We start from the raw sequence: 24,828 nt of genomic DNA on the forward strand, positions 1-24,828 counted from the left end.
ACTTAAAAATGTCCTTGATGAAAAAATACAAATTATTAGCTTTTCAAATATTAACCTTTGAATACATGTTGTTACGGTTTTTTTAGTAGAGACGGGGTTTTGCCTTCTTGGCCAAGCTAGTCTTGAACTCCTGACCTCAAGTGATCTGCCCTCCTCGGCCTCCCAAAGTGCTGGGATGACAGGCGTGAGCCACCGCACCCGACCTTTTCTCTCTCCTCTTTTTTTTTTTTTTTTTTTTCCGAGATGGAGTCTCACTCTGTTGCCCACGCTGGAGTGCAGTGGTGCAATCTCCGCTCACTGCAACCTCTGCCTCCCGGGTTCAAGTTATCCTCCTGCCTCAGCCTCCCGAGTAGCCGGGATTACAGGTGCCCACCACCACGCCTAGCTAATTTTGTATTTTAGTAGAGATGGGATTTCACCATGTTGGCCAGGCTGGTTTCACACTCCTGACCTTGTGATCTGCCTGTCTTGGCTTCCCAAAGTGCTGGGATTACAGGTGTGAGCCACAGTGCCCAGTCCCTCTTTTTTTTTTTTTTTTTTTTTTTTTGTTAAGAGATAGGCTCTCACTCTGTTAACCAGGCTGGAGTACAATGGTGCAATCACGGCATACTGGAGCCTCGAACACCTGAGCTCAAGCCATCCTTCCACCTCGGCCTCCCAAAATGCTGAGATGACAGGCACGAGCCACTGTGTATGGCCAAATTTGAATTTTCAAGTAAAGATTATAATTTTGGAAAGCCAGCATGAGGTTGTTGGTTTCCCAATATCTGAAGGCTTTCCTGATGAGATCGGTGGTTATACTAACGAATGTGACTTTTTTGAATGTTGTATAATGAAATGTTTAAACATTTGAAAGATCTGGCCGGGCGCGGTGGCTCAAGCCTGTAATCCCAGCACTTTGGGAGGCCGAGATGGGCGGATCACGAGGTCAGGAGATCGAGACCATCCTGGCTAACCCAGTGAAACCCCGTCTCTACTAAAAAATACAAAAAACTAGCCAGGCGAGGTGGCGGGCGCCTGTAGTCCCAGCTACTCGGGAGGCTGAGGCAGGAGAATGGCGTGAACCCGGGAGGTGGAGCTTGCAGTGAGCTGAGATCCGGCCACTGCACTCCAGCCTGGGCGACAGAGCAAGACTCCGTCAAAAAAAAAAAAAAAAAAACATTTGAAAGATCTGCATGACTCGGTGAGCCAGTATGTTTTAAATGACCGATATGTGACCTATAGAATCAGGTATAGGTGAAAGATCAGTTCAAAGTACCAGGTAGGCTAATAGACTTTAATATAACTGAATATAAAACGTTCCCTAATGCAGCTAAACTTTAAGAAATTGCCACTTGTTGAGTTTGGGTCCAGCGTGCAAGAATGATGTCTACAGTGGTGTGAAAGGCTGTCAAAATACTGTTTCTTTTCCTACTACCTGTCTGCAAGATGTAGGATGTTCTTTATAAACCTCAACCAGAACAACATGTTGCAACACATTAAATGAAACAGCAAACATGGGAACCCAACTGTGTTGGTTAAGACAGATATTAAAGAAATAATTGCCAGGCGTGCTGGCTCACACCTCTAATCCCAGCACTTTGGGAGGCTGAGGTGGGTGGATCACCGGAGGTCAAGAGTTCAAGACCAGCCTGGCCAGCATGACGAAACCCTGTCTCTACTGAAAACACAGAAAATTAGCTGGGCATGGTGATGTGCACCTGTAGTCCCAGCTACTCAGGAGGCTGAGGCAAGAGAATTGCTTGAACCCAGGAGGCCAAGGTTGAAGTGAGCAGAGATGGAGCCACTGCAAGACTCTGTCTCATAAAAAAAAAAAAAAAGAAATATTTTACCTGTGGAAGCATGCTCCTTCTCCATGAATTCACTGCCCTTTTCTCTAACTTGTCAGCCTTCAATGTCATCCTCCACCACAAATCCTTCCTTGACCCTCCAGAACTGGCATAGATGAGTTCCCTTCCTCTGTCAGTTACCTTTTGCTGCTTAACAAACCAGTTGCCTTAAACACACAGGGTGGCCTCACTTCCATGCCTGGACCTTAGCTGGGATGGTGGGGACCCCTGAGGCCTGTCTCCACGGTGTCTGTCATCCTGTTTTAGGCTCAGCAGGAGGAGAGAACAGGCCCCAACCCACAAGCACATTCCAGGCCTCGGCCTGTGATAGGCTTGCCTCCTTCCCATTGACCAAAGCAACTCAATGGGTGGAGATACCGTCCCTACCTCCTAATGAGAAGATCTTTAATGCTGCCTTATTAAAAGGGTGCGGATGCAGGGAGGGGAAGAATCGATGGTCTCTGTTACCATCTGCCACACTTCCTGCTTGTCTCTAACGAGTGTAACCTGTTTTATTTCCTTCCCTGTGCTTCTCAAGCGGTGAGCTTCTTGAGGAAGGGACATGATATAGTCACTCGTGCATCCCTGGAGAAGAGTATGCTGTCTCATGCCCAATGAATATGCATTAAATTGATTGATTAGGAATGACTCCTCCTTTAGCACCTTCTTATTTATTTATTTATGTTTTGTTTTTTTTGAGATGGAATCTTGCTCTTTTACTCAGGGTGAATTGCAGTCGTGCAGTAGCTCACTGCAACCTCTGCCTCCCGACTTCAAGCTATTCTCCCGGTTCAGCCTCTCGAGTAGCTGGGATTACAGGTGTGCGCCACCACACCCGGCTAATTTTCTTTGTATTTTTAGTAGATATGGGGGTTTCACCATGTTGGCAGGCTGGTCTCGAACTCCTGACCTTGTGATCCACCCATCTTGGCCTCCCAAAGTGCTGGAATTAGAGGCATGAGCCATTGCGCTCAGGCAGAACTTTTTTTTTTTTTGAGTTAAGAGTCTTGCTCTGTCACCCAAGCTGGAGTGCAGTGGCGCAGTCTAGGCTCACTGCAACCTTCACCTCCCAGGTTCAAACTATTCTCCTGCCTCAGCCTCCTGAATAGCTGGGATTACAGGCGCCCACCATCATGCCCAGCTAATTTTTGTATTTTTATTAGAGACCAGGTTTCACCATGTTGGCCAAGCTGGTCTCACACCCCTGACCTCGTGATCCACTCGCCTTGGCCTCCCAAGGTGCTGGGATTACAGGCATGAGGCACCGCACCCGGCCAGAACTTTTTATTAAAGAAATTTTTGGGCATACATAAAAGTAGCAAGAATAGTAGAGTGAGCCCTTAGGTGCCCACCACCCAGTTTACCATTCCTCGATTCTTACTCGACTTCCTCCTGAATACACACACACACTTATACTCACCTACACACACACATACAATGTTTTCTAGAATAATTTGGAAAATCACAAGTATCATGTCGTTTCACCTATAATTAGGTGCCATTTTACCTGTAAATGTACTTCGATAAAGACTTTTTTTAAAAAACATAAACACCATGGTACAGATAACTTTTATATTGGCAGACCACAGTCAGTAAGGAAGAAATAAAGAAGGGTTTAAGAATGTTCATACAACCTAACGTTTTTATCAGTACAGTTTGGAAGAGATCATGGAAAAGAATTTGGATGGGGAAAAGGAGAGGAACTGAATCATTTAATTCCAGATGTATTGAATTAGAAACAAATATTGGACTCAGAGGGGAATGGAGCTGAGAATGTGGGACTGTCCTTAGAGGAAGGCACAATTAGGGACACAGACGTGTGAGTCACTGGTGTCCAGGTGATGGTTAAAGCATGAAAACAGTCTTTTTTTTTTTTTTTTTTTTTTTTTTTAGAAAAAGTCTCAGGCTAGAGGGCAGGAAGATGATTTCGGCTCACTGCAACCTCTGCCTCCCGGGTTCAAGCAATTCTCCTGCCTCAGCCTCCCAAGTAGCTGGGATTATAGGTGCTTGGTGGATCACCACACCCAGCTGATTTTTGTATTTTGAATAGAGATGGGGTTTTACCATGTTGGTCAGGCTGGTCTTGAACTCCCAACCTCAGGCGATCTACTCACCTTGGGCTCCCAAAGTTCTGGGATTACAGGTGACTGCCACCATGCCCGGCTAATTTTTATATTTTTAATAGAGACTGGGTTTCACCATGTTGGCCAGGCTGGTCTCTAACTCCTGACCTCAAGTGATCTGCCCACCTCAGCCTCCCAAAATGCTGGAATTACAGGCTTGAGCCACTGCGCCTGGCCCATTTCCCACCCTAAACAAACACTCTGCTGTCAGGTATCATAACACTTACGCCGTTTCCCAGAAGGTAAGGGGGCAGATCATGCCTCTCTTTGGTCAAGGTCAAATTTCCTAGTACACACTCACTATACTCCAAAACATGATCTCAACATGTCATCAATATGAAAGTTACTAGTGACATATTTTACCTTTTTTTTTGTATGAAGTCTTTGAAATCTGGAGTGTATTTTACACTCACAGCACATCTTAATTCAAACCGGCTGCTTTACAGGTGCCCTGGATCAGCCGCCTGTGGCGGGGGCTGTTGTGTGCTCAAGGCAGCTCTGTTTCAGGATTTCTGAATCACTTACTCACACGGTATCTGATCATGGAGGACACATGAACAGACATGTGCCAAATGAGGGTTCGTTTGTAACCCGTGAGTGAACTTCAGCCCCCAGGGGTGCTCTTACAGAAATGTTGTCTTGGGAGCTACCTGTCTCTGACTGACCCTTCACAAATTAGTTTGACTGTATTTCAATAAAGATGGTTTTATCTCTTTTAATTTGAAATGCCTTTGTTTATGCTCAGGTCGTTATTTTTTAGTGTGTTTATATCAGCCTTAATTTGACATTGTACCTACTTTGTAAAATATACAATCCTAGTGGGCTCCTCACCAGGTCAGCATGCTACGCTGTTAATGCCTAACGCACGTGATCAACGTAGGTCATGGTTTGGGATATGGCATTACTGTGTTGGTTTGTGATATTACAATATATCTTTTAAGTGTTTTTTTTTTTTTTTCTTTATTAAAGGGGTCTCACTCTGTTGCCCAGGCTGGGTGGAGCACAGGGGCATGATCATGGCTCACTGCATCCCCAAACTTGTGGGCTCAAACGATCCTCTCCCCTCAGCCTCCTGAGTAGCTGGGACTACAGGCCCATGCCACCACACCTGGCTGAAATTTTTACTTTTTTTTTTTTTGTAGAGATGAGGTCTCACTGTGTTGCCCAGGCTGCTCTTGAACTCCTGGCCTCAAGTAGTTCCCCTGCGTCAGCCTCCTAAAATGCTAGGATTACAGGCGTGAGCCTCTGTGCTGGCCAGTGTCTGATATTATAATACTGATGTGACCTTTTCAAGATACTGATTTGACCTTTCCAAGAATTTGATTCACTTCACATTTCTGATCCTGAGATATATGTTGTGGAAAGTTTGAAAATATCTTATGTAGGATTTTGATTTCTTGTTACAATATGTAATAGATATTCAGGATGCAAACTTGAGTACTTCTAGTTCTAGTCCACGTTTAGAGTGCTTTGTCTAAATTCATCAGCATTTCACCAGAAAATGTAAAATTTCACCAAAAGAAAAAAAACACACAAACAAATTAAATGTATATCTTAATGGAAGCTTCTACCAGGAGAAGCAATGATTATGGTTTAATATGTCTCCAGTGGGTTCAAAACCCCTCATGCCTGTTTTCACTCTCTTTTTTTCCTAATAAGCATTCTTCTAAGAGGACATATAATCTAAATTCAAATATTTATATATGAGCTATATTTTTAAAATCCTGTTTAAGTAAATATTGCTTGAAGCAGTTATCAAATTCAATAACAACAAAAAAAGCACAGTGCCATTCATAATGGCCCATCAATATGCTTTGCAAGCATGGAGCTAAGTTTTCAGGTGTTATCTTTAGAGTGAGGTTTTCCTTTTTTTTTTCTTTTTCTGGAAACTTTGAGTTACCACCTTCTGGGGGCCTAATTTATCTACTTTGCCTTGGCACTTGTTAAAGAAAAGTAACTTCTGGAAGTTGTTGTATTAGGCAATACCTACAGTGTCATTTTACTTTGTGTACATTGACTCATCAAAATTCTTTTGGAAATTAAAATATAGAAGGCAAGACAGATCTCACTGGCTGTCACACGTGCAGTTCCTGTACAGGTGAGCTCCACAAGTCAGCGCAGATGTTAGCGCTGGCGTAATCGGAATGAGCTGCGTGTCGACTTATCCCTGAAGTCTGCAGTAGAAGCATGTTGTCTTATGAGCTACTTATTACTTCTCTCTCTTCCCGCATGGCCCATTGCTTTGTGTCTGATTACCTCAGAAAGTCATCTTGGTAGCAGCTGAAACTACACAGCCCACACCTGTTATTAGAGTTCCACCCTCCTGGAAACATAAAAACGCACTGAGCACATGGGCTTTGCCTCTAGAATTCCTCGTTTCTGGGCCAGCCCTCGCACCTCTGCAGGAGAAGCCCCAGGCGTGGATCATGTCCCAGGAAGCTAATCCTTTTTAATAGCGTCTATGAAGCTGAGCCTTCATTGGAGATTTCTGGATGGAACTGCAAATGTTCTTTACGTCTGTGTGGGTTTTTTTTGTTTCCCGCCATGTGAGATCCCTGGGAATTGAGAAGTTTTAAAGGAACTTAAAAGTATGAAAAATGCATCCATTCCAGACCATAGATCTTGAGTTTACTTTTTCCATGACCCGGGGCTCAAATGTGTGGTACCATCACAAGAATTGTTTCTAATTCATTAAATTGCCAAGGCAGAGCATGGTAGGGGAATCTTCTGAATAAAACGAACAGTCCTTCTGAGTTGTTTACTCCATACATTTAATTGTTTTAAAAAACGAAAATCTTCTCTGGAAATTTCCTGTTGGTGTTCCTGTTTCTTGCGTCTCCCCACTAGATTGGGTGCCTCACTCTCATCCTTTGATTTTGTGAAGGGTCATGGGTTGTTCTTTAAAAAATTATTTGACTTTTTTTTTTTTTTTAGACGAGTGTTGCTCTGTCTTCCACGCTGGAGTGCAGTGGCGCGATCTCAGCTCACTGCAGCCTCCAAAAGTGCTGGGATTAGCGATGTGAGTCCCTGCGCCTGGCTGGATTTTGTTAATTTCATCTCTATGCCTGCTCATGTTGGACCTGACAGAATCCTATCCCAGTCTAGTTTTAACATTTGTTTCTCATCTCACCCACGTATATTCTTTTTTTTTTTTTTTTTTAATCTACCCAAGGGAAGACTGGCAGTTCAGCTAGGTGCCACTGGGCTCTGTATGGTGACTGGTTTTAACATTTGTTTCTCATCTCACCCATGCATATTCTTTTTTTTTTTTTTTAAATTGTTCTACCCAAGGGAAGACTGGCAGTTCCGCTAGGTGCCACTGGGCTCTGTATGGTGACTGGTGTTTCTGTGGGACAGGGAGGACAACAGGAAGGAAAATAAACACCATAAGTCCAAGCGTCATTCCACTGGGTTTCGATACTGGCTTTGCAGCCAGTCTTCCATTTCTGACCTGTGCCATCCATCTGTGATGAAGCAGGACACCCGCGCTTCTTCCTCATGTTCCAGAATCCCAACTCTAGAAAACCTCTTTCTTTGTTGTTACAATGTTGTGAAGTGTTAGTGTCTGGACATTTTTTTTTTTTTCTAGGAAAATGATTACTTCCTAGTAAAAAAAGAAAAGGAAAATTGTTCTTTGTCGGGTACCATTGCAGGAGTTCAGTGGCAAGGCTGAATCTCCCCACACCTCCCCTTCCTTTTGAATATTATTTTCTTTTTTTATGCACGATAACAGATTTCTAAGGCAAAAGAGTAGAGGGAGGAAAAAAGACACTGTGACCTTGAAAAGTGCCCAGTTTCTAAGTGTTTTGTGGCATAAATCTATTTTGTAACTTTATGTATATGGGCCATCATGTCTTTTAAGCGATTTGTAATCGTTTTAGAAGTAGTTTTAACAAAGCCACAATCTGAAGTTGTATTATAATTTCAGAACAAAACTTATTTTTGCCATCTGTAGAGCATAAAATTGTGCCTATATTTCAAAAATAATCTATTGCAGTTTCCATTTGCGGAAAGTTTAATTTTAGGTGAATCTCTGGGTTATATGTAGTCAAAGAATGGGAAGTTCTTTGGCTGATGTTATTCCAGCATGAAGAGGCATCAGTTAGCCCTTGGGTCTGTTAGAAGTCCATCTATTTATAGGTATCTATCCTATAGGATCCTGGCTTTTTATATCCAGTAATGAGCCAAAGAGGTAACAGTTGCTGCTAAACACACCTCAGTGTTTGCCATTGTGTGCACTGATGACCTAATCTGCAAGGCAGACCTTATCTGCAAGGCAGGACTTTGACTCTTGTTATTTCAAGGCAGATAGAACAATAATAAATATTGAGCAAAGAAAGCTAATTTGTATTTGTTACATTTTCATATAGAAAATGTTTTTCAAAATTAATATAAGCCAATTGGCTTTTGCCAGATTTCTTTTATTGCAATGATTAAAAATAACTCAGGTCTAGACTTCCATTATACTGCAACTCAATTTCCTCTGTTTGCCTGGATGAGATCGGAAAATACCATTTATGAAATGCTTTTCAATTGACTTTAGAAAAACGATGCTCAGAGATGTGGGAAGATCAGCAGATAAGTCCAGAAATCTTCACATTCAGTCAATTCCTTCTGCTTACAGAGCTGAGATACAAGTTTAACTCAATTTTTTTTTTTTTTTTTTGGTGGAAAAGGAGATTCTTGACAGGAACATTTTGAGTTTATGTATTGCTAATTGCAGAGCATATTTCCAATGAAAATAGTGACAGAAACTTTATGTTGCCTCCCCTTATATTTATCTAGGATTATGCTGAATCTGTTATTGTCAAACACTTACATTAACTTGAAAGTTACATGCCGTGGTGTTCTGTTGTGAGTGCTTTTCCATCCATCTTCAAGACGTTGCCAGGCGAGTGTTGTGGACACAGGGTTGTTTCAGGAAAAAACACTCCGAGCCTCCACTGCACTCGAGTAACAGCTCTTCCAGCTTTTCAGGGAAATTATAATTCAGCAGAAGGAATAGTTCAGGGCTCTGAACTGCAATTTCTAATTTCAGTGGGTGCCATTAGCCTTTTTTTTTCATTAAAGTTAATGTCTTTTTTAACTGGTAGAGAAGAGGTTTTTGAAACTCTCTCTTGAAGATTTACTATTTTAAGGGCTTTTGGAACACCACGCACATCCGCTTGCATGGTTAAGTGGGGAGCAGAGGCAAGACTTCTGGAGGCTTGAGATGCTTTCCTGTAGTTAAATACAAAATGTGATAAGGACAAAACCAATGCCACACCAAGCCTTGTGTGGACCCACCACCTTCTTTATTTTTTTATTTTTTATTTTTGAGGCAGAGTCTCACTCTGTCACTTAGTCTGGAGTGCAGTGGTGCAATCTTGGCTCACTGCAACCTCCGCCTCCCGGGTTCAAGCGATTCTCCTGCCGCAGCCTCCCAAGTAGCTGGGACTACAGGAGTGTGCCACCACACCTGGCTACTTTTTGTATTTTTAGTAGAGACAGGGTTTTACCATTTTGCCCAGACTGGTCTTGACCTCCTGACCTCAAATGATTTGCCTGCCACAGCCTCCCAAAGTGCTGGGATTCTATGGGTGAGCCACTGTGCCTGGTCATGCCACCTACCTTCTGCCTGGATGCTGCCTCTGCCAAACCTTTCCAGGTTTGGGGAGGGCCAGTCTCCTTCCTGTTGATTGACTTGCCCTTGGCAGGGCTGCTTCACCCTTGGCTTGTGTCCCAAAATATAAAACTAACATGGGGACAATTTCCAACGTGGACCAGCATACCCCATGCAGTGCCGAGGGCTCCCTGGTACCCTAAAGACCACACTGTATCCCTACACTGAGAAAGGACAGGGGTGTGCCTTCTGTGACCTCCAGGGATCTAGCTAGTTCAGTCATTGTATGCATTGATGAGGCTTATGTCACATGACAAAAAGACATCCATTTTTGGACTCTTTCACCAAAATGACAGCCTATTTTGATCACTTGAGAGAAAGCATCCTTGGCATGGACTTGCTCCACCAGCTGTTCCAGAGAGGGCCTCACCCTGCTCCTGCCTCCACCTTTCCATCTAAACGTCATCTTAAAAATATTCCTGCCACTGTTTCAAAATGAACTGGAGAAGTGGATTGTATTTCTCTCCAGCAGTTTTGTGACATTCTGCCAGCAAACACGGCAAGGAATAGTAAGTTGATATCTCGGTACAAATGCCCAAGCCAGTCATGCAAGGGCCGCCTTTTCCTTGGTGCCAGGGAGGCCTTTGGGGAGGCCCTTACCAGACACTTTCCCTCCGCTGTCCTCCCTTGCCTGGAAGGATCTGCCTCCTAGGGCCTGTCTTTGCTTTCCCAACGTATTGGCAGCTCCTCCTTCTCCTCCTACTCCTTTCTTCATTTTTTCTGGGGATGATGGAAGTACTCGTCCCCTCAGGGTTGCATAAGTCATACCATGCTTCCGCAGGCTTCCACCTCCACGCTGGGGCAGGAGCTGCTGCAGCTGGGCCGGCTCTGGCATGCTCTCTGGCTGAACCTCAGTAATGTCTCCACTAATACAGCAAGTGTAACATTGCAAAATTGCATTAGGCCTCATTTAAGAGACTCTTTTTGTGTGTGCTTCTTACCTTATAGATGCTGTATTTTTAATGGCAAAACCTATTAAAAGCAGAAGTAATGCTTTGCTCTTAGAGAGTGGTAAGTCTGTGAGCAGCTGTGTAGATGACTCTCAGTGATGTTTTCCAGGATGGCTTTTTTTGTTAATGACCTTCATTTTATTTCTAAGAAGCAGTTGTCATGCACTCTCCAATGTACTTCTCTTTTCTTTCTCCCCTCCTTTCAAAAGCCGCATGCTAAGGGTAAGATCTACGTCCAGAGTCAAGGTAAGCATTTTCAAATATTTATTTACTTATGTACAGGGATAGAGAATGAATAAATAGATGTATATTTATATGTGATAAATATATATATTTAAAAGGATAAGTTTGTACCCTTAAGAGACATATATTGAGATGTTTATGAAGGAGATAATATGATTTCTGAGATTTACTTAAAAATAATCAGTGAAATGGCTACTTTTTTTTTTCTTTTTTGAGACAAGGTCTGGTGCAGTCGTGCGATCTCGGCTTACTGCAACCTCTGCCTCCTGGGTTCAAGCGATTCTCTAGCGTCTCAGCCCCCAAGTAGCTGGGACTACAGGCGTGAGCCACCATGCCCAGCTCAATTGTGTTTGTATTCCTTGTAGAAACGGGGTTTCACCGTGTTGCCAGATTGGTCTTGAACTCCTGGGCTCAAGCAATCTGCCTGAGAATGGCTACATTGTTATAATTTTTCTAACATTAGAATAAAAGATAAATAGGAGAAATTATAAAATAATGATTTAAAATGCAGATCACTTAACATTTTCCACCAGTAGAAGTATGATATACTCCATCGGCAGTATGTTTGGAAAAAACAAACCAAACCAAATGCGGGGCTTCTGTTTTGGCTGACTTGAGTTGGGGGACCTGGCACTCTGCTCCCTTCATCCTCCCCCTTCCTCCCTGCCCAATCCTACCCCTATGGTGGCATCCAAAGCCCTTCATCAAACCCTCTGAGGTTTAAACACAGTTTTTTGTTTTTGTTTTTGTTTTTTTTTTGAGATGGAATCTCTTTCTGTTGCCCAGGCTGGAGTGCAGTGGCACAATCTTGGTTCACTTCAACCTCTGCCTGCTGGGTTCAAGCAACTGTCCTGCCTCAGCCTCTCGAGTAGCTGGGATTACAGGTGCCCCCCCAGCACGCCCAGCTAATTTTTGTATATTTTGTAGAGACAGGATTTTACCGTGTTGGCCAGGCTGATCTTGAACTCCTGACCTCAGGTGATGCGCCTGCCTCGGCCTCCCGAATTGCTGGGATTCCAGCTGTGAGCCACTGTGCCTGGCCTCTCTAAACAGAGTTTGTAAACCACCGTACTACACGATAGAAATAATGGAAAGCCTAGATCCCTGGAAGAATGTGTAATTTGCCCCAAGCTCAGGTTAGAACAAGTGCAGACGCTGAGGCCAGGCGTTCGTGCCTCCCAAGGACTTCCATGGTGCTCAGGCGCACCTTCGTGAGGCATGCCATCCTGTCATCACCTTGTCCTTGCTGCACTGGCCTCAGTGACATTTTTAGCAGGTGCAGCAGGAAAGACCTGGGCTCTGAGGCAGTGCGTAGGTTTGAACACAGCGTCTACCACTTCCACCCTGTGCATTTTGAAGCCCGTTTAACCTCTTTGAACCTCAGTGTCCAGCTGGATAAACTGGAGGAACCAGTCTGCTCAGTGGGCCTTTAAGGGCTACAGTGGAGTATGGAAAGTGCCTACATGCAGTCGGAGCCCAGGGCTGGCTTGAAGCGGACACTTGTTAAATAGCCATTGTCAGTATCATTCAGTGTGAATAATGATTATGCAGGTGGATTTTAGATGTGGTTAGACGACTTGATTTACTTACGTTTTATAAAATTTCAAAATGTTTCTGTTACCAAGATAACGTGTTAGATATTGCCTCTGGATTTTCTAAATTGTAAAATATTTGTTTTTTTTTTTCAGCAAAAATTAAATGTAACTTCTCTCTCTGAGAAAGTAATAGCCAACAGACCATCAGGCATGAGTTGGTGAGGGTTGAGAGTGAGGATTTTAAAGGGAGGTATAATTTTCACATGGAGCTTAGTTCACAGTGTTTTTGAAACCTGTGACTTCCTGGCATTTTTAAGGAACTCATGGTTTGTCTAACCCAGTTTGGGCCTGTCATGGATCCTGGGGCTGAAAGGGGTGGGTCTTTTCTCGTGTAGAATCCGTGGGCTCTTTTTAACCCTCCCGTGCTGAAGGATTCATGGGACTTCAGTGACGCCCTCAGAGCATCAAGTGGCTTTATAAAAACCAGCTGGTACCATTATTTAAACTTCAACACAAGTGGGCCGTGCACGGCGGTGCACACCTGTAATCCCAGCACTTTGGGAGGCTGAGGCGGGTGGACCACTTGAGGTCAGGGTTTCGAGACCAGCCTGGTCAACATGGCGAAACCCTGTCTCTACTGAAAATACAAAAATGAGCCGGGTGTAGCAGCGGGTGCCTATAATCCCAGCTACTCCGGAGGCTGAGGCAGGAGAATTGCTTCAACCCGGGAGGAGGAGGTTGCAGTGAGCCGACACTGTGGCACTGCACTGCAGCCTGGGCGACAGAGCGAGACTCCACCTCAAAGTGATAATAATTACAGTAATAATAATAATAAGCCTCAACACAAAATAACTGGTTGCATTTCAGCAATCGCATCAAAGTGAATTTGCTCTTTTTTTGTTTCTTTGACCCAGGAATTGCAACAACACCAAACGCCGCTTTTAACTGGAATACCTTTCTTCAACGCTCCGGTGAGATATGAGGTCTTCTTAGAGGATTTTGAGGAAGTGCATCTTGTCAGTTACTTTCAGGAGCTTGTGACCTTCGTGTGGTTTTGAAAAAGTGGTTGTCAGGGAGAACAAGGTTGATTTCCCTCTGTCTGTGACTTCATGAGTAGTTTTACCCTTTTGAGGAACAGCAGGGCTAGAAAGCCAGAGAGACAGGGGCTCCGGCCCTTTCTGATGCTGTTTTTAGCACCTGCTTCCCAAATTTTCAGTACCATTTCCTGTGACATTTGTTCTTTATAACAACCTCATGTGTTCATTTTATTTTACTTTACTAATTATACACATAATTAAATTATCTTTGTAGGAAAATGAGAAAATATCAGAATATGCAACACATTTTTTTTTTTTTCTTTTTGAGATGGAATCTCATTCTGTTGCCCAGGCTGGAGTGCAGTGGTGTGATCTAGACTCACTGCAGCCTCTGCCTCCCGGGTTCAAGCGATTCTCCTGCCTCAGCCTCCTAAGAAGCTGGGACTATAGGCATGTGCCACCACACCCAGCTAATTTTTGTATTTTTAATGGAGACGGGGTTTTGCCGTATTGGCCAGGCTGGTCTCGAACTCCTGATCAGGTGATCCACCCACCTCGGCCTCCCAAAGTCCTGGGATTATAGGCATGAGCCACCGGGCCTGGCCAAAATGCAACAAAATGTAAATCACTTGAAATTTCATCACCAAAAAGGAATGGCTATTAATGTTTGATGTAATCTTTCTCAACAATTTACATGTAAATCATGATTTTTAAAAGACAAAATCAAGCTTCACTTACTACTCTAACCTGCCTTCTTTGCTCATTATGTCAGTAGAATAGAGTGAACTCATCCTTTTTTTAAAAAAAATCTGAAGTTTCTATATAGCGAAATGAAGAGATCTTAAGTACAAAAGTAGGTAAATGTTTGACAAATGTGTATACCCATGTGACAAATACCCTAATCAAGACAGGTAACATTTCCACCAGTCAAGAAAGTTCTCTCATGCCCTCTTCCATGTTTAATTTCTGTCTCTTTATAGGCGACTCCTAGTCTAGGTTTTCTTATCTTAGATTAGTTTTACCTGTTCTTGAACTTCATCTAAGTGGAGTCATGCATTAAATAATTTTTTGTATCTGGCTTTCTTTGTTCAACTAATGTTTTTGAGATTTATCCCTATTGTGTGTATCTGTAGTCCTTTTCTTCTTAGTATTCTATTTTGGAATGGTGTGTCCCATTCCATATATCACAAATTGTTTATCTCTTCTTCTATTGATGAACTTTTAGCTTGTTTTCCATTTTTAACCATTACAAATACATTTACTGTGAATATGCTTGTGCAAGGTTTTTTAGTGACCTGTGTTTTCACTTCTCTTGGATAAATGCCTCTAATTTTTCCAATCATATAGTCAAATAGCTTGACTATATGATTAACATTATAAAAAAAATATCCAAACAGTTCTCCAAGGTGTGCCATCTTACGCTTTCGCAGAAGCTGGCAAGAGCTTCAGTTATTCCACGTTCTCGCCCACCGGTAGAGTAGACAGTCTTTTCAATTTTAGTTGTTCTAGGTAGATAATGAAATGGTGTCTCATTGTCATTCTTCTAAGTTTCATTTCCCCGATGATTAATTTTGCTCAGCACCTTTTTTTTTTTTTTTTTTTTTTTTTTGAGGTGGAGTCTTGCTCTGTCGCCCGGGCTGGAGTGCAGTGGCCGGATCTCAGCTCACTGCAAGCTCCGCCTCCCGGGTTTATGCCATTCTCCTGCCTCAGCCTCCCAAGTAGCTGGGACTACAGGCGCCCGCCACCTCGCCCGGCTAGTTTTTGTATTTTTAGTAGAGACGGGGTTTCACCGTGTTAGCCAGGATGGTCTCGATCTCCTGACCTCGTGATCCGCCCGTCTCGGCCTCCCAAAGTGCTGGGATTACAGGCTTGAGCCACCGCGCCCGGCTGCTCAGCACCTTTTTATGTGCACGTTGGCCATTCATATATCTTGTTTGGTGAGTGTCTAGCCAATTGTATGTGTGTCTTTTAATTATTGGTTTGTAGAACTTCCTTATATTCTAGGTCCAAACCTTTTGTCAGATAAATATATCATTAATTTTTCTCCCGTTCTCTGGCTTATATTTTCACCTACTTAACCATGTCTTTTGAAGAGCAGAAGAGGTTTAAATTTTATTGAAGTCTAGTTTATCAAACTTTTTCTTTGATGGTTAGTGCTTTTGAGTCCTGTCTAGAAAATCTTTACCTACCCTAAGGTCACAAAGATGTTTTTCTTTCTTCTTTAAATGTCTTTAGAAGTTTTAGTGCTGTAGCTCTTTCATTTAGGATTATAAATCCATCTGAAATTACTGTTTGTGTGTTGTATGAGGTAGGGATCTTTTTTTTTTTCTTTTTTCTTTCTTAACAATATCCAGATGGTTCTGGTGTCATTTATTAGAAATGTTTTTCTTTGCCCATTGAATTGCTCTGGTGTCTTCGTTGAAAGTCATTTTACTGTATGTGGCGTTCCACTATCTATGCCTGTCTTTATTCCAATACCATGCTGTTTTGTTGCTATAGGTTAATAGTAAGTCTAGAAACCAAGTAGTGTTAGTCAATAACTTTGTTTCAAAATTATTTTAGCTATTCTAGGTTTTTTGCATATCAATTTAAATTTTGGGCTCAACTTGTCAATTTCTATAAAATCTTGTTACATTGAACCTCCACCTCCCAGGTTCAAGTGATTCTCCTGCCTCAGCCTCCCGAGTAGCTAGGATTACAGGCATGCCCCATCACACCCGGCTAATTTTCTGTAATTTTTGGAGAGGGGGATTTCACCATGTTGGCCAGGCTGGTCTTGAACTCCTGACCTCAAGTAATCCATCTGCCTCAGCTTCCCAAAGTGCTGGGATTATAGGTATGAGCCACCTCACCTGGCCTCATGCTGCAAACTTCTAAGAAAAGACTGAAGATACAAAATCAGTTCTCTGCCCTCAGCCTACAGAAAGACGCCCCAAGTCTGTTTTCATGCTAAAGACTTGAAACAAGAAGACATACATACAGCCAAAAAACATATGAAAAAAGTTCATCATCCACTGATCATGAGAGAAATGCAAATCAAAACCACAATGAGAATATCACACGTCAGTCAGATGGCAATTATTAAGAAGCCAAGAAACAACAGATGCTGACGAGCTTGTGGAGAAATAAGAATGCTTTTACCCTGTTGGTGGGAATGTAAATTAGTTCAACCATTTTGGAAGACAGTGTGGCAATTCCACAAAGATACCATTTGACCCAGCAATCCCATTACTGGGTATATACCCAGAGGAATAGGATCATTCTGTTATAAAGATACATGCACGTGTATGTTCATTGCAGCACTATTCACAATAGCAAAGACATGGAATCAACTCAAATGCCCATCAATGATAGACTGGATAAAGAAAATGTGGTACATAGACACCATGGAATACTATGCAGCCATAAAAAGGAACAAGATCATGTCCTTTGCAGAAACATGGATGAAGCTGGAAGCCATTATCCTCAGCAAACTAAGGCAGGAACAGAAAACCAAACACCACATGTTCTCACTTATAAGTGGGAGCCGAACAGTGAGAACACATGGACACAGGGAAGGGAACAACACACACTGGGGCCTGTCAGGGGAGGGCGGGGGTGGGGGCGTCGGGAGAGCGTCAGGAAAACTAGCTAATGCATGCGGGGCTTGATACCTAGGTGATAGGATGATAGATGCAGCAAACCACCATGGCACACGTTTACCTGTGCAATCAACCTGGACATCCTGCACGTGTATCCCGGAACTTAAAATAAAATAAAGTGAAACAAAAAAAGACTTGAAACAAAGCCTCTACCACATACTCTATGTGTCAGTTTTAAGTTCTATTGAAAAAAAATTCCCAAGCATTTTATCAGAAATGATTTTCGTAGTGTACTCATCAATCTCAGCCACGCTAGCATGGTTGTTCTCAGTATTACAGATGAACCCATGCGACCTCAGCTGCTTTGTCATGTCAGTTACATGTCCCATTATTCAGAACGAGGGGGCCCATTTTCAGTTTCCTGCTGTAAAGCTAGTCTGTCTTCAATCTATCACAGGACGCAATGGCATTGTAACTAAGATTCATAATTTCCAGTAGGAGAATGATTTGTCGTCACGTTCCGTAGTCTCAGGGTTGACTGTTTCGTTGGTCTTGCTATTGAATGATTAAGGGAACAGCCAGGAGATTTTAAACACTCCTTAGAAAGCGTTTTCCTCTGGAGACCTACTTGGCTGCTGCTTAATCTTAATGTGTGCAATTAGAAGTTGTAAATGTATTCAGAATATATGGGCTTAGAGAGACTGGTTGTGGCTCTGGTAGCTGACAGTGGCAGATAATGGCTTAAGGGTAGATGTAGGATTAATCTCTGTCTCTGGGTTTTATGATCAGGCGTCTGTTCGCATTTGTGCTGTCATTTGTCTTTGTCATCTCTTAGGCTCTGGGGATGGGCCGTCCTCATCATCCTTACTTTATCTTCCCTTGGCCTCTGGAGCGTTGGAAACCTGTGACTGTGATTTGTCCCTCCCACTTGGAGCTGCAGACACTGAAAACAGAAGATAGAGTGAAGTTGGTAGAGATTATTAGTGATCAAATACCCTCTGCCTTCTCACCAACTATTAACCTTGAAATCAGGGGCAGTGGGTGGGAAGAGCCGCATTTAACACTGCATGTAAACAGTTGAGTAATTGAGTAGTCACCAGGGTTTGCTTCTTAAATGTCTGATGTCCGCGTCACGATGCATGCTCCTCTTCCGGCATGTCACAGGTTTTCTGACCATTCTCAATTCTATCTCTAAGCCCCAGCTAACAAATTACTAAGTCTCCTTAATTTAAAACCTTAAACCCCTCTTACGCTTACCATTATATCACATGCAAACAGTTGGACTAAGAACAAATATATAGTAAAGCAGGTTAAATGTAGTAAATGGCATTGTTACAATTTTTTCACACGATATTGGCAATAGCTATTCTGATTGAAAGATCGATGTGTAGACATCAAATTAGTTACCTGGTCTTTGAGTTTTTCTGTGCATTTCCAGATACATTTTAAGTGTGATAATTCCATGTTCTGTGAGTTTTGCCTTTAAATTCCAACGACCAACACAATCTAAAGTCATGATTCCTTTCAGGCTATCAAACCTAAAATGTATGAAAGCTTAAATTTGACTGGGTAACTCCTTCCTATTTTTTCTGATTTCTGTTTTATTGTATTTCTAGTTTTATTGCTCATTTCTCTCTCTCTCTCTCTCTCTCTCTCTCTCTCTCTCTCTCTCTTCATCTCTATCTCTATCTCTCTGTCAACTCTATTTGTATTTCTATAATGGAAACTCAAATTTGCCTAACTCAGATTGTAGCACTTTTCTTCCTCAGGCTAGTCCTAAGAAAACTCACTTGTTTTTCATTCGGAAAACTAGTGTTAGTAGAAGCCTTTATTCTTGCACAGCCCCCCAAATCAGCTTTTTCAGCTGTAATTTAGTAAGTCTAATGTGTTCAACTGAAGTACTTTTTTTTTTTTGTAATAACAAGTGAAAAATAATGAAGATAGTGGCCGGGCATGGTGGCACACACCTGTAATCCCAGCACTTTGGGAGGCCGAGGCAGCGGATCACTTGAGGTCGGGAGTTCAAGACCAGCCTGACCAACATGGTGAAACCCTGTCTCTACTAAAAATACAAAAATTAGCCAGGTGTGGTGGTGCACGCCTGTAATCCCAGCTACCTGGGAGGCTGAGACAGGAGAATTGCTTGAACCCAGGAGGCAGAGGTTGCAGTGAGCCAAGATTGCGCCGTTGCACTCCAGCCTGGACAGCAAAAGTGAAACTTTATCAAGAAAGAAAGAAAAAAGAAAATAATAAAGACAACTTCTAGAATGGAATACAGGACATAGAGACTGCCTCAGCATGGATTGGGCTTCTGTTCCTGAGCCCGCCCATGACTCATACTTGGGAGATGAAGCAACGTGGAATGTAGCTTTTGGCAGCAATGTGCCAGATCGTGAAAACAACACATTTTGTTTTGAAGATAAAAATACCGTTCTCCAGGAAATGGTTCTATCGGAAAGATGTGTAAATGTGTGCATTTGTTAAGTGACGAGTTCAAATCTTGACTCATGGATAAACTAGACGTTAGAGGAAAGGCAAAGGTAATAAAAATAAGTTTGGCGCTAAAAGGAGAAGACAAAATTTACTAAAAAAATTAGTTAGGTATGTACCTTGCCTCTGAGCATCAGCAGGCCAACCTTATTTAATAGTTCTTTGTTAAAAGCTAAGAATTTATACCACCTTAAAGCTGTCAGGGGCCTTAGGGACCAGCACTTTTAAACATTGAAGTGAAATCAAATAGAAAACATCAAAGTGGCTTGCATGTAGTCAGCCTGAAGTATGTTTTTAATCATATATAATACTCTGTGTCTATGTATGTGTGTATTTATATATCTCGTGTGACTGAGTTGCAACACAATATGTTTATCTTACCGTATGTCATAGTCAAAAAACTCTGAAAATCAATATTGTACCTTATGGATTATTCTCTTCTCAGGGCCATCTTTCCAAAGGATCCCAGGACAGGGGTAGTTGGAGGGCCACTTGTTTACAGCCTACGTGACCAAAATGCCAATGTGTCTTCAGAACCTCGAGTTCTCAGTAGCTAAGTGTGTCAGAGTACAGGAACAAAATAGGTTTCCATCACTCATACTTCTCACACAGTAAAAATAAAGAATTAAACAGAGTCTCTTCACCTTGACGTCACCTGCGTTCTTTGCACAGTGCTCTGAATACCATCTCTGGATGCCATCTTTGTAGATTGTTGGTTTGTTTGGCATCTACTTTTTTTTCCCAATTCGGTCATACCGATTCTCGACTTTCCCCCTCTTTTTGGCACATTTGTGATTCTCCTTGTACCTTTCTTCTCTCCCTCCTCCTCCTGCTGTGTATGTGAATAGATATTCGTGCACATCAAGAATGTGATGGAAGTGACGTTGCTTCTTCTCAGTGTATCACATCTGAATATGTAAAGCATCAGCTTGTCCCAATAACGGAGCTCTTTTTCTGACTATGTAAACTCTGTGTGTGTGGTGTGTGTGTGTGTGTGTGTGTGTGTGTGTGTGTATACACCAGCCATGTGTGCTGAGCTAAGGCTTCCTCCCTTAGTTAAGCTGCTATCCCCTGGTTTCTCCGTGTACTGTACTGGCATTATATTTCCTTTGTAATTAATAAGTAATTTTTGAGAGGGTGCTCTTAATCTCTATCCTCATCAAACTTTCACTTGCAAATTTTAGCCTTCGTTAGTGGCTCTTGCCTAGCAGTGTAGGCTCAGACTGTTTCTCCTTCCTGACATCACAATCTTGAAAAGTTTTCTCCATTTTTAAAAATCATGTATTAAAATGAATAGCTTGACTCTTGACCTCATATTCAAATGCCTAACCTCAAATTCTTCTGCCCTCCAGTTCAAAATTCTGCATGTAGCATGTAGCTTAGACTTTTGGTCAAACAAGGACTCACTAAGGTTTGCATTCCTAAAGTTAGCTTGAGGATACTTAGAATATTAAGGAAAGGTCCAGGTGTGGTGGTTCATGCCTGTAATCCCAGTGCTTTGGGAGGATGAGGCCAGTAGATCACCTGAGGTCAGGAGTTCGAGCCCAGCCTGGACAACATGGTGAAACCTCGTCTCTCCCAAAAATACCAAAAGGAGCCGGGCATGGTGACCTGTGCCTGTAGTCTCAGCTCGGGAAGCTGAGGCAGGAGAATGGCTTGAACCCAGGAGGCAGAGGTTGCAACGCACCACTGCACTCCAGCCTGGGCTATGGGCTGAGACTCCATCTCAAAAAAAAAGAAAAAAAAGGGTCTTAAGGAAATATTAAAAACTCAACATATTTCAATGAAAATTGGCAATGCAGATTGTCAGCGGCTTATTCAGAGGCTGTGACCATTTTCCAAGGCTTTTCTAAGAGCAACATCTCGACCTTAACATTTAGGTAAAGATTTTCTCTAGTTACGTATGAATTTTTTGAAGCTCTTGTGATTGTATTGGTGTCGCCATAAGCCATTATATTCACACTAGTTGTATTCCTGTTCAGGATTTGGAATAGCATATAGAAAATGAAAGTGTTTGAATTAAATAATGGACAAATGCCTGTCCTGGGAAAAAAACCTTGAACCTGCATGATTTTATGGCCAATTATACAGGTTATAAATGCTGAAGTTTTAGGTCTGCTTGTGTTAAATGTATTAGCAATTTCTATTGCATGCGTCATGTACTGAGCTGTAATAAGCCACCTCAGGATGTACCACCTGCTCCCATTTGTTCTGTGGTGGGGGGTATGGATCTTCTAATGCCTCCAAAGTCCTTTGCTAATAAGGCTTAGCTTTTTCCTCTATCTGCAGATGTCTTGGTCTGGATCCCTCACTTTTCTTTTCTTTTCTTTTTTTTTTTTTTTTTTTCTTGAGATGGAGTGTCACCCAGGCTGGGAGTGCAGTGGCACCACCTCCACTCGCTGGAACCTCCGCCTCCTGGGTTCGAGCAATTCTGCCTCAGCCTCCCCAGTAGCTGGGATTACAGGTGCGCGACACCACACCTGGCTAATTTTTGTATTTTTAGTAGAGACAGGGTTTCGCCACATTGGTCAGGCTGGTCTCGAACTCCTGACCTCAGGTGATCCACCCGCCCGGCCTCCCACAAGGTTGGGATTACAGGCATGAGCCACTGCGCCTGGCCAGGATCCCTCACTTTAGAGAGCAGGTGCAATATAGGAAATTTGGACTGTGAAGCAAACGTGTCTAAATTTACACCTCTTTTTCAGAAACTTTTATTACAAAATTAAACATATTTTCTCATTAAAAAAAAAAAGATGTACCAGCTGAAAGCAGCACCCCTGCATTTCTCCTGATGTTGGGGTTTGGCCCTGTGAGGGCTGCTTCATGTGTGTCTGCTGGGCTCACCTGGACTTTTACAGAGGGCTGAACCCTCACTGGGTCATGCATGAGCTCATAATGTGTTCAGGGCCTCATGCAGCCGGGAGTCTCCAGACTAAAGCCTCATTCTTGGCCTGGAGCAGTGGCTCATGCTTGTAATCCTAACACTTTGGGAGGCCAAGTTTGGTGGATCACTTGAGGTCAGGAGTTGGAGATCAGCCTGACCAACATGGCGAAACCCCATCTGTACTAAAAATACAAAAATTAGCTGGGCATGGTGGTATGTGCCTGTAATCCCAGCTACTTGGGAGGCTGAGGGATGAGAATTGCTTGAACCGGGGAGGTGGAGGTTGCATTGAGCCAAGATGGTGCTACTGCACTCCAGCCTAGTTGACAGAGTGAGACTTGACCTCAGGTGATCTGCCCACCTTGGGCTCCCAGAGTGCTGGGGTTACAGGCATGAGCCACCACGTCCCACCCCTACTCTTACTTTTATATTAATTTCCTTGCTGTAAACTAATTATTTCTGGTGGGGAAAATGGAGCTGAGCTCAGGCTGTAAAATGCAACTTCACTCTGCTGCAAAGAAAAAGGATGAGGCAAGGGGGAACTGACTGAACTATGACTGAAATAGGAGCCAGACATTCTAGAAAAGATTTAGATACAATTCCGGATAGGAGGTTTAATGTCTTGATAAAACTAGAAAAATGGTTTATATATTAATGTCCTCATGAACTCATATATGCATAGAGAGATCCACACGCCTAAATGAATGCATGTCCTGGAATCGACCCAAATGCCCATCAATGATAGACTGGATCAAGAAAATGTGGTACGTATACATCATGGAATACTATGCAGCCATAAAAAGGAACGAGATCGTGTCCTTTGCAGGGACATGGATGGAGTTGGAAGCCATTATCCTCAGCAAACTAACGCAGAGAAAACTAAACACTGCATGTTCTCACTTATAAATGGTAGCTTAATGATAAGAACACATGGACACATGGGGGAAGGACACGCCAGGGCCTGTTGGAGGATTGGGGGTGGCAGGAGGGAAACCATCAGGAAGAATAGCTAATGGATGTTTGGGCTTAACACCTAAGTGATTGGATAATCTGTGTAGCAAACCACCATGGCACATTGTTAACCTATGTAATAAACATGCACATCCTGCACATGTACCCAGAACTTAAAATAAAAGTTGAAGAAAAAATAAACAAACACATCTCCATAGGTATAAAAAGAAAATGTATACAGATATCAAACCATCACATTGTACACCTCACATACATATAATTTTTGTCAATCATAACTCAATAAATATGGAAAAGTAAAAAATAAAAATAAAAAAATATGTTTATATATGACAAAAGAAAGAAGCAGCATTGTTTCCCAGGTGGGGATCTGTCACTAAGGCTGCTTGTGGTGGATGGCCACAGTCTTTGCAGTCCTTCCCACCAGAAGTGGAACGGATCTCTGTACCCCAAGACCCTGGCTGGCCTGGGACTTCCGATGGCCAATAGAGTCAGTGGCAGTGGCGATATGTGATTTCCAAGCCTGGGCCGGGGAAGACTTCGTGTTTCCCACTCTCCCCGCTGCCCCGTTCACACCAGTACCCTCTAATCTGACCCCGCAACCTCTGTTCTCATTCTTAAGAATGAGGCTTTTTGGCCGGGCATGGTGGTTCACCAGGATCACTTGAGGTCAGGAGTTCAAGACCAGCCAGGCCAAAATGGTAAAACCCCATCTCTACTACAAATACAAAAATTAAGTGGGTGTGGTGGCGGAGGCCTGTAATCCCAGCTACTCAGGAGGCTAAGGCAGGAGAATCACTTGAACCCAGGAGGAGGAGGAGGTTGCAGTGAGCCGAGCTGAGATTGCGCCACTGCACTCAGCCTGGACGACAGGGCAAGACTCTGTCTCCAAAAATAAAAGAGTAGGAGCAGCTGGCCTCGAAGTCAGAGGCCTCTACTTCTGAGTGCATCCATGATATCATGGCTGCTACAGCATCCAGAGCCCTCCCCACTGAAAACATTCTGAACTCTTCTCTTACAGAGATTAACCAAAGTGCTGATAATTTGCACATATTTCTTCTGATATGTGGACTTCGACAAGTTAAGGATCCTCTCTATCTGGTGGATGCATTTTCAGGTGTGTTTGCTGGCTACCTTCCTCCACTGTGTATGGAATTCCGTGTGGGCGCCCATCTCAGCATTTCCATCTTCAGGGCACTGGGTTTTCTTTCCTCATTCTTTGCACATGAGCAGAACTGTTTCTAGATTGTTACTTTGGAAAAGGACAGAAAAATAATGTATGGGATCAGCAGCTCTTTGGAGGAATTTCCGTTTAGTTTTCCACTGTCCTGTGCCCTCAGGTTCTGAGAAATTCATAACAATAGCAAATAATTATAAGACTAGGCCGGGCGCGGTGGCTCAAGCCTGTAATCCCAGCACTTTGAGAGGCCGAGACGGGTGGATCACGAGGTCAGGAGATCGAGACCATCCTGGCTAACACCGTGAAACCCCGTCTCTACTAAAAAATACAAAAAACTAGCCGGGC

The 24,828-nt window shown here is 42.9% G+C and overlaps 1 protein-coding gene across 1 annotated transcript in view; it reads left to right on the forward strand.

The window, feature by feature from the left end:
* The window catches only part of GLT1D1 (glycosyltransferase 1 domain containing 1), a 122,733-nt gene that overhangs the window by 38,541 nt on the left and 59,364 nt on the right, over positions 1-24,828 (forward strand). Inside the window, exons 5-7 of the mRNA XM_017867537.1 lie at positions 10,774-10,810; positions 13,257-13,313; positions 24,325-24,420. Of these exons, the coding sequence (XP_017723026.1) occupies positions 10,774-10,810; positions 13,257-13,313; positions 24,325-24,420 (190 nt within the window). The remainder of the gene's footprint in view (positions 1-10,773; positions 10,811-13,256; positions 13,314-24,324; positions 24,421-24,828) is intronic.

The sequence above is a fragment of the Rhinopithecus bieti genome, unplaced genomic scaffold (assembly GCF_001698545.2).
Source record: "Rhinopithecus bieti isolate Rb0 unplaced genomic scaffold, ASM169854v2 scaffold_3615, whole genome shotgun sequence".
In the NCBI taxonomy this organism is placed as follows: domain Eukaryota; kingdom Metazoa; phylum Chordata; class Mammalia; order Primates; family Cercopithecidae; genus Rhinopithecus; species Rhinopithecus bieti.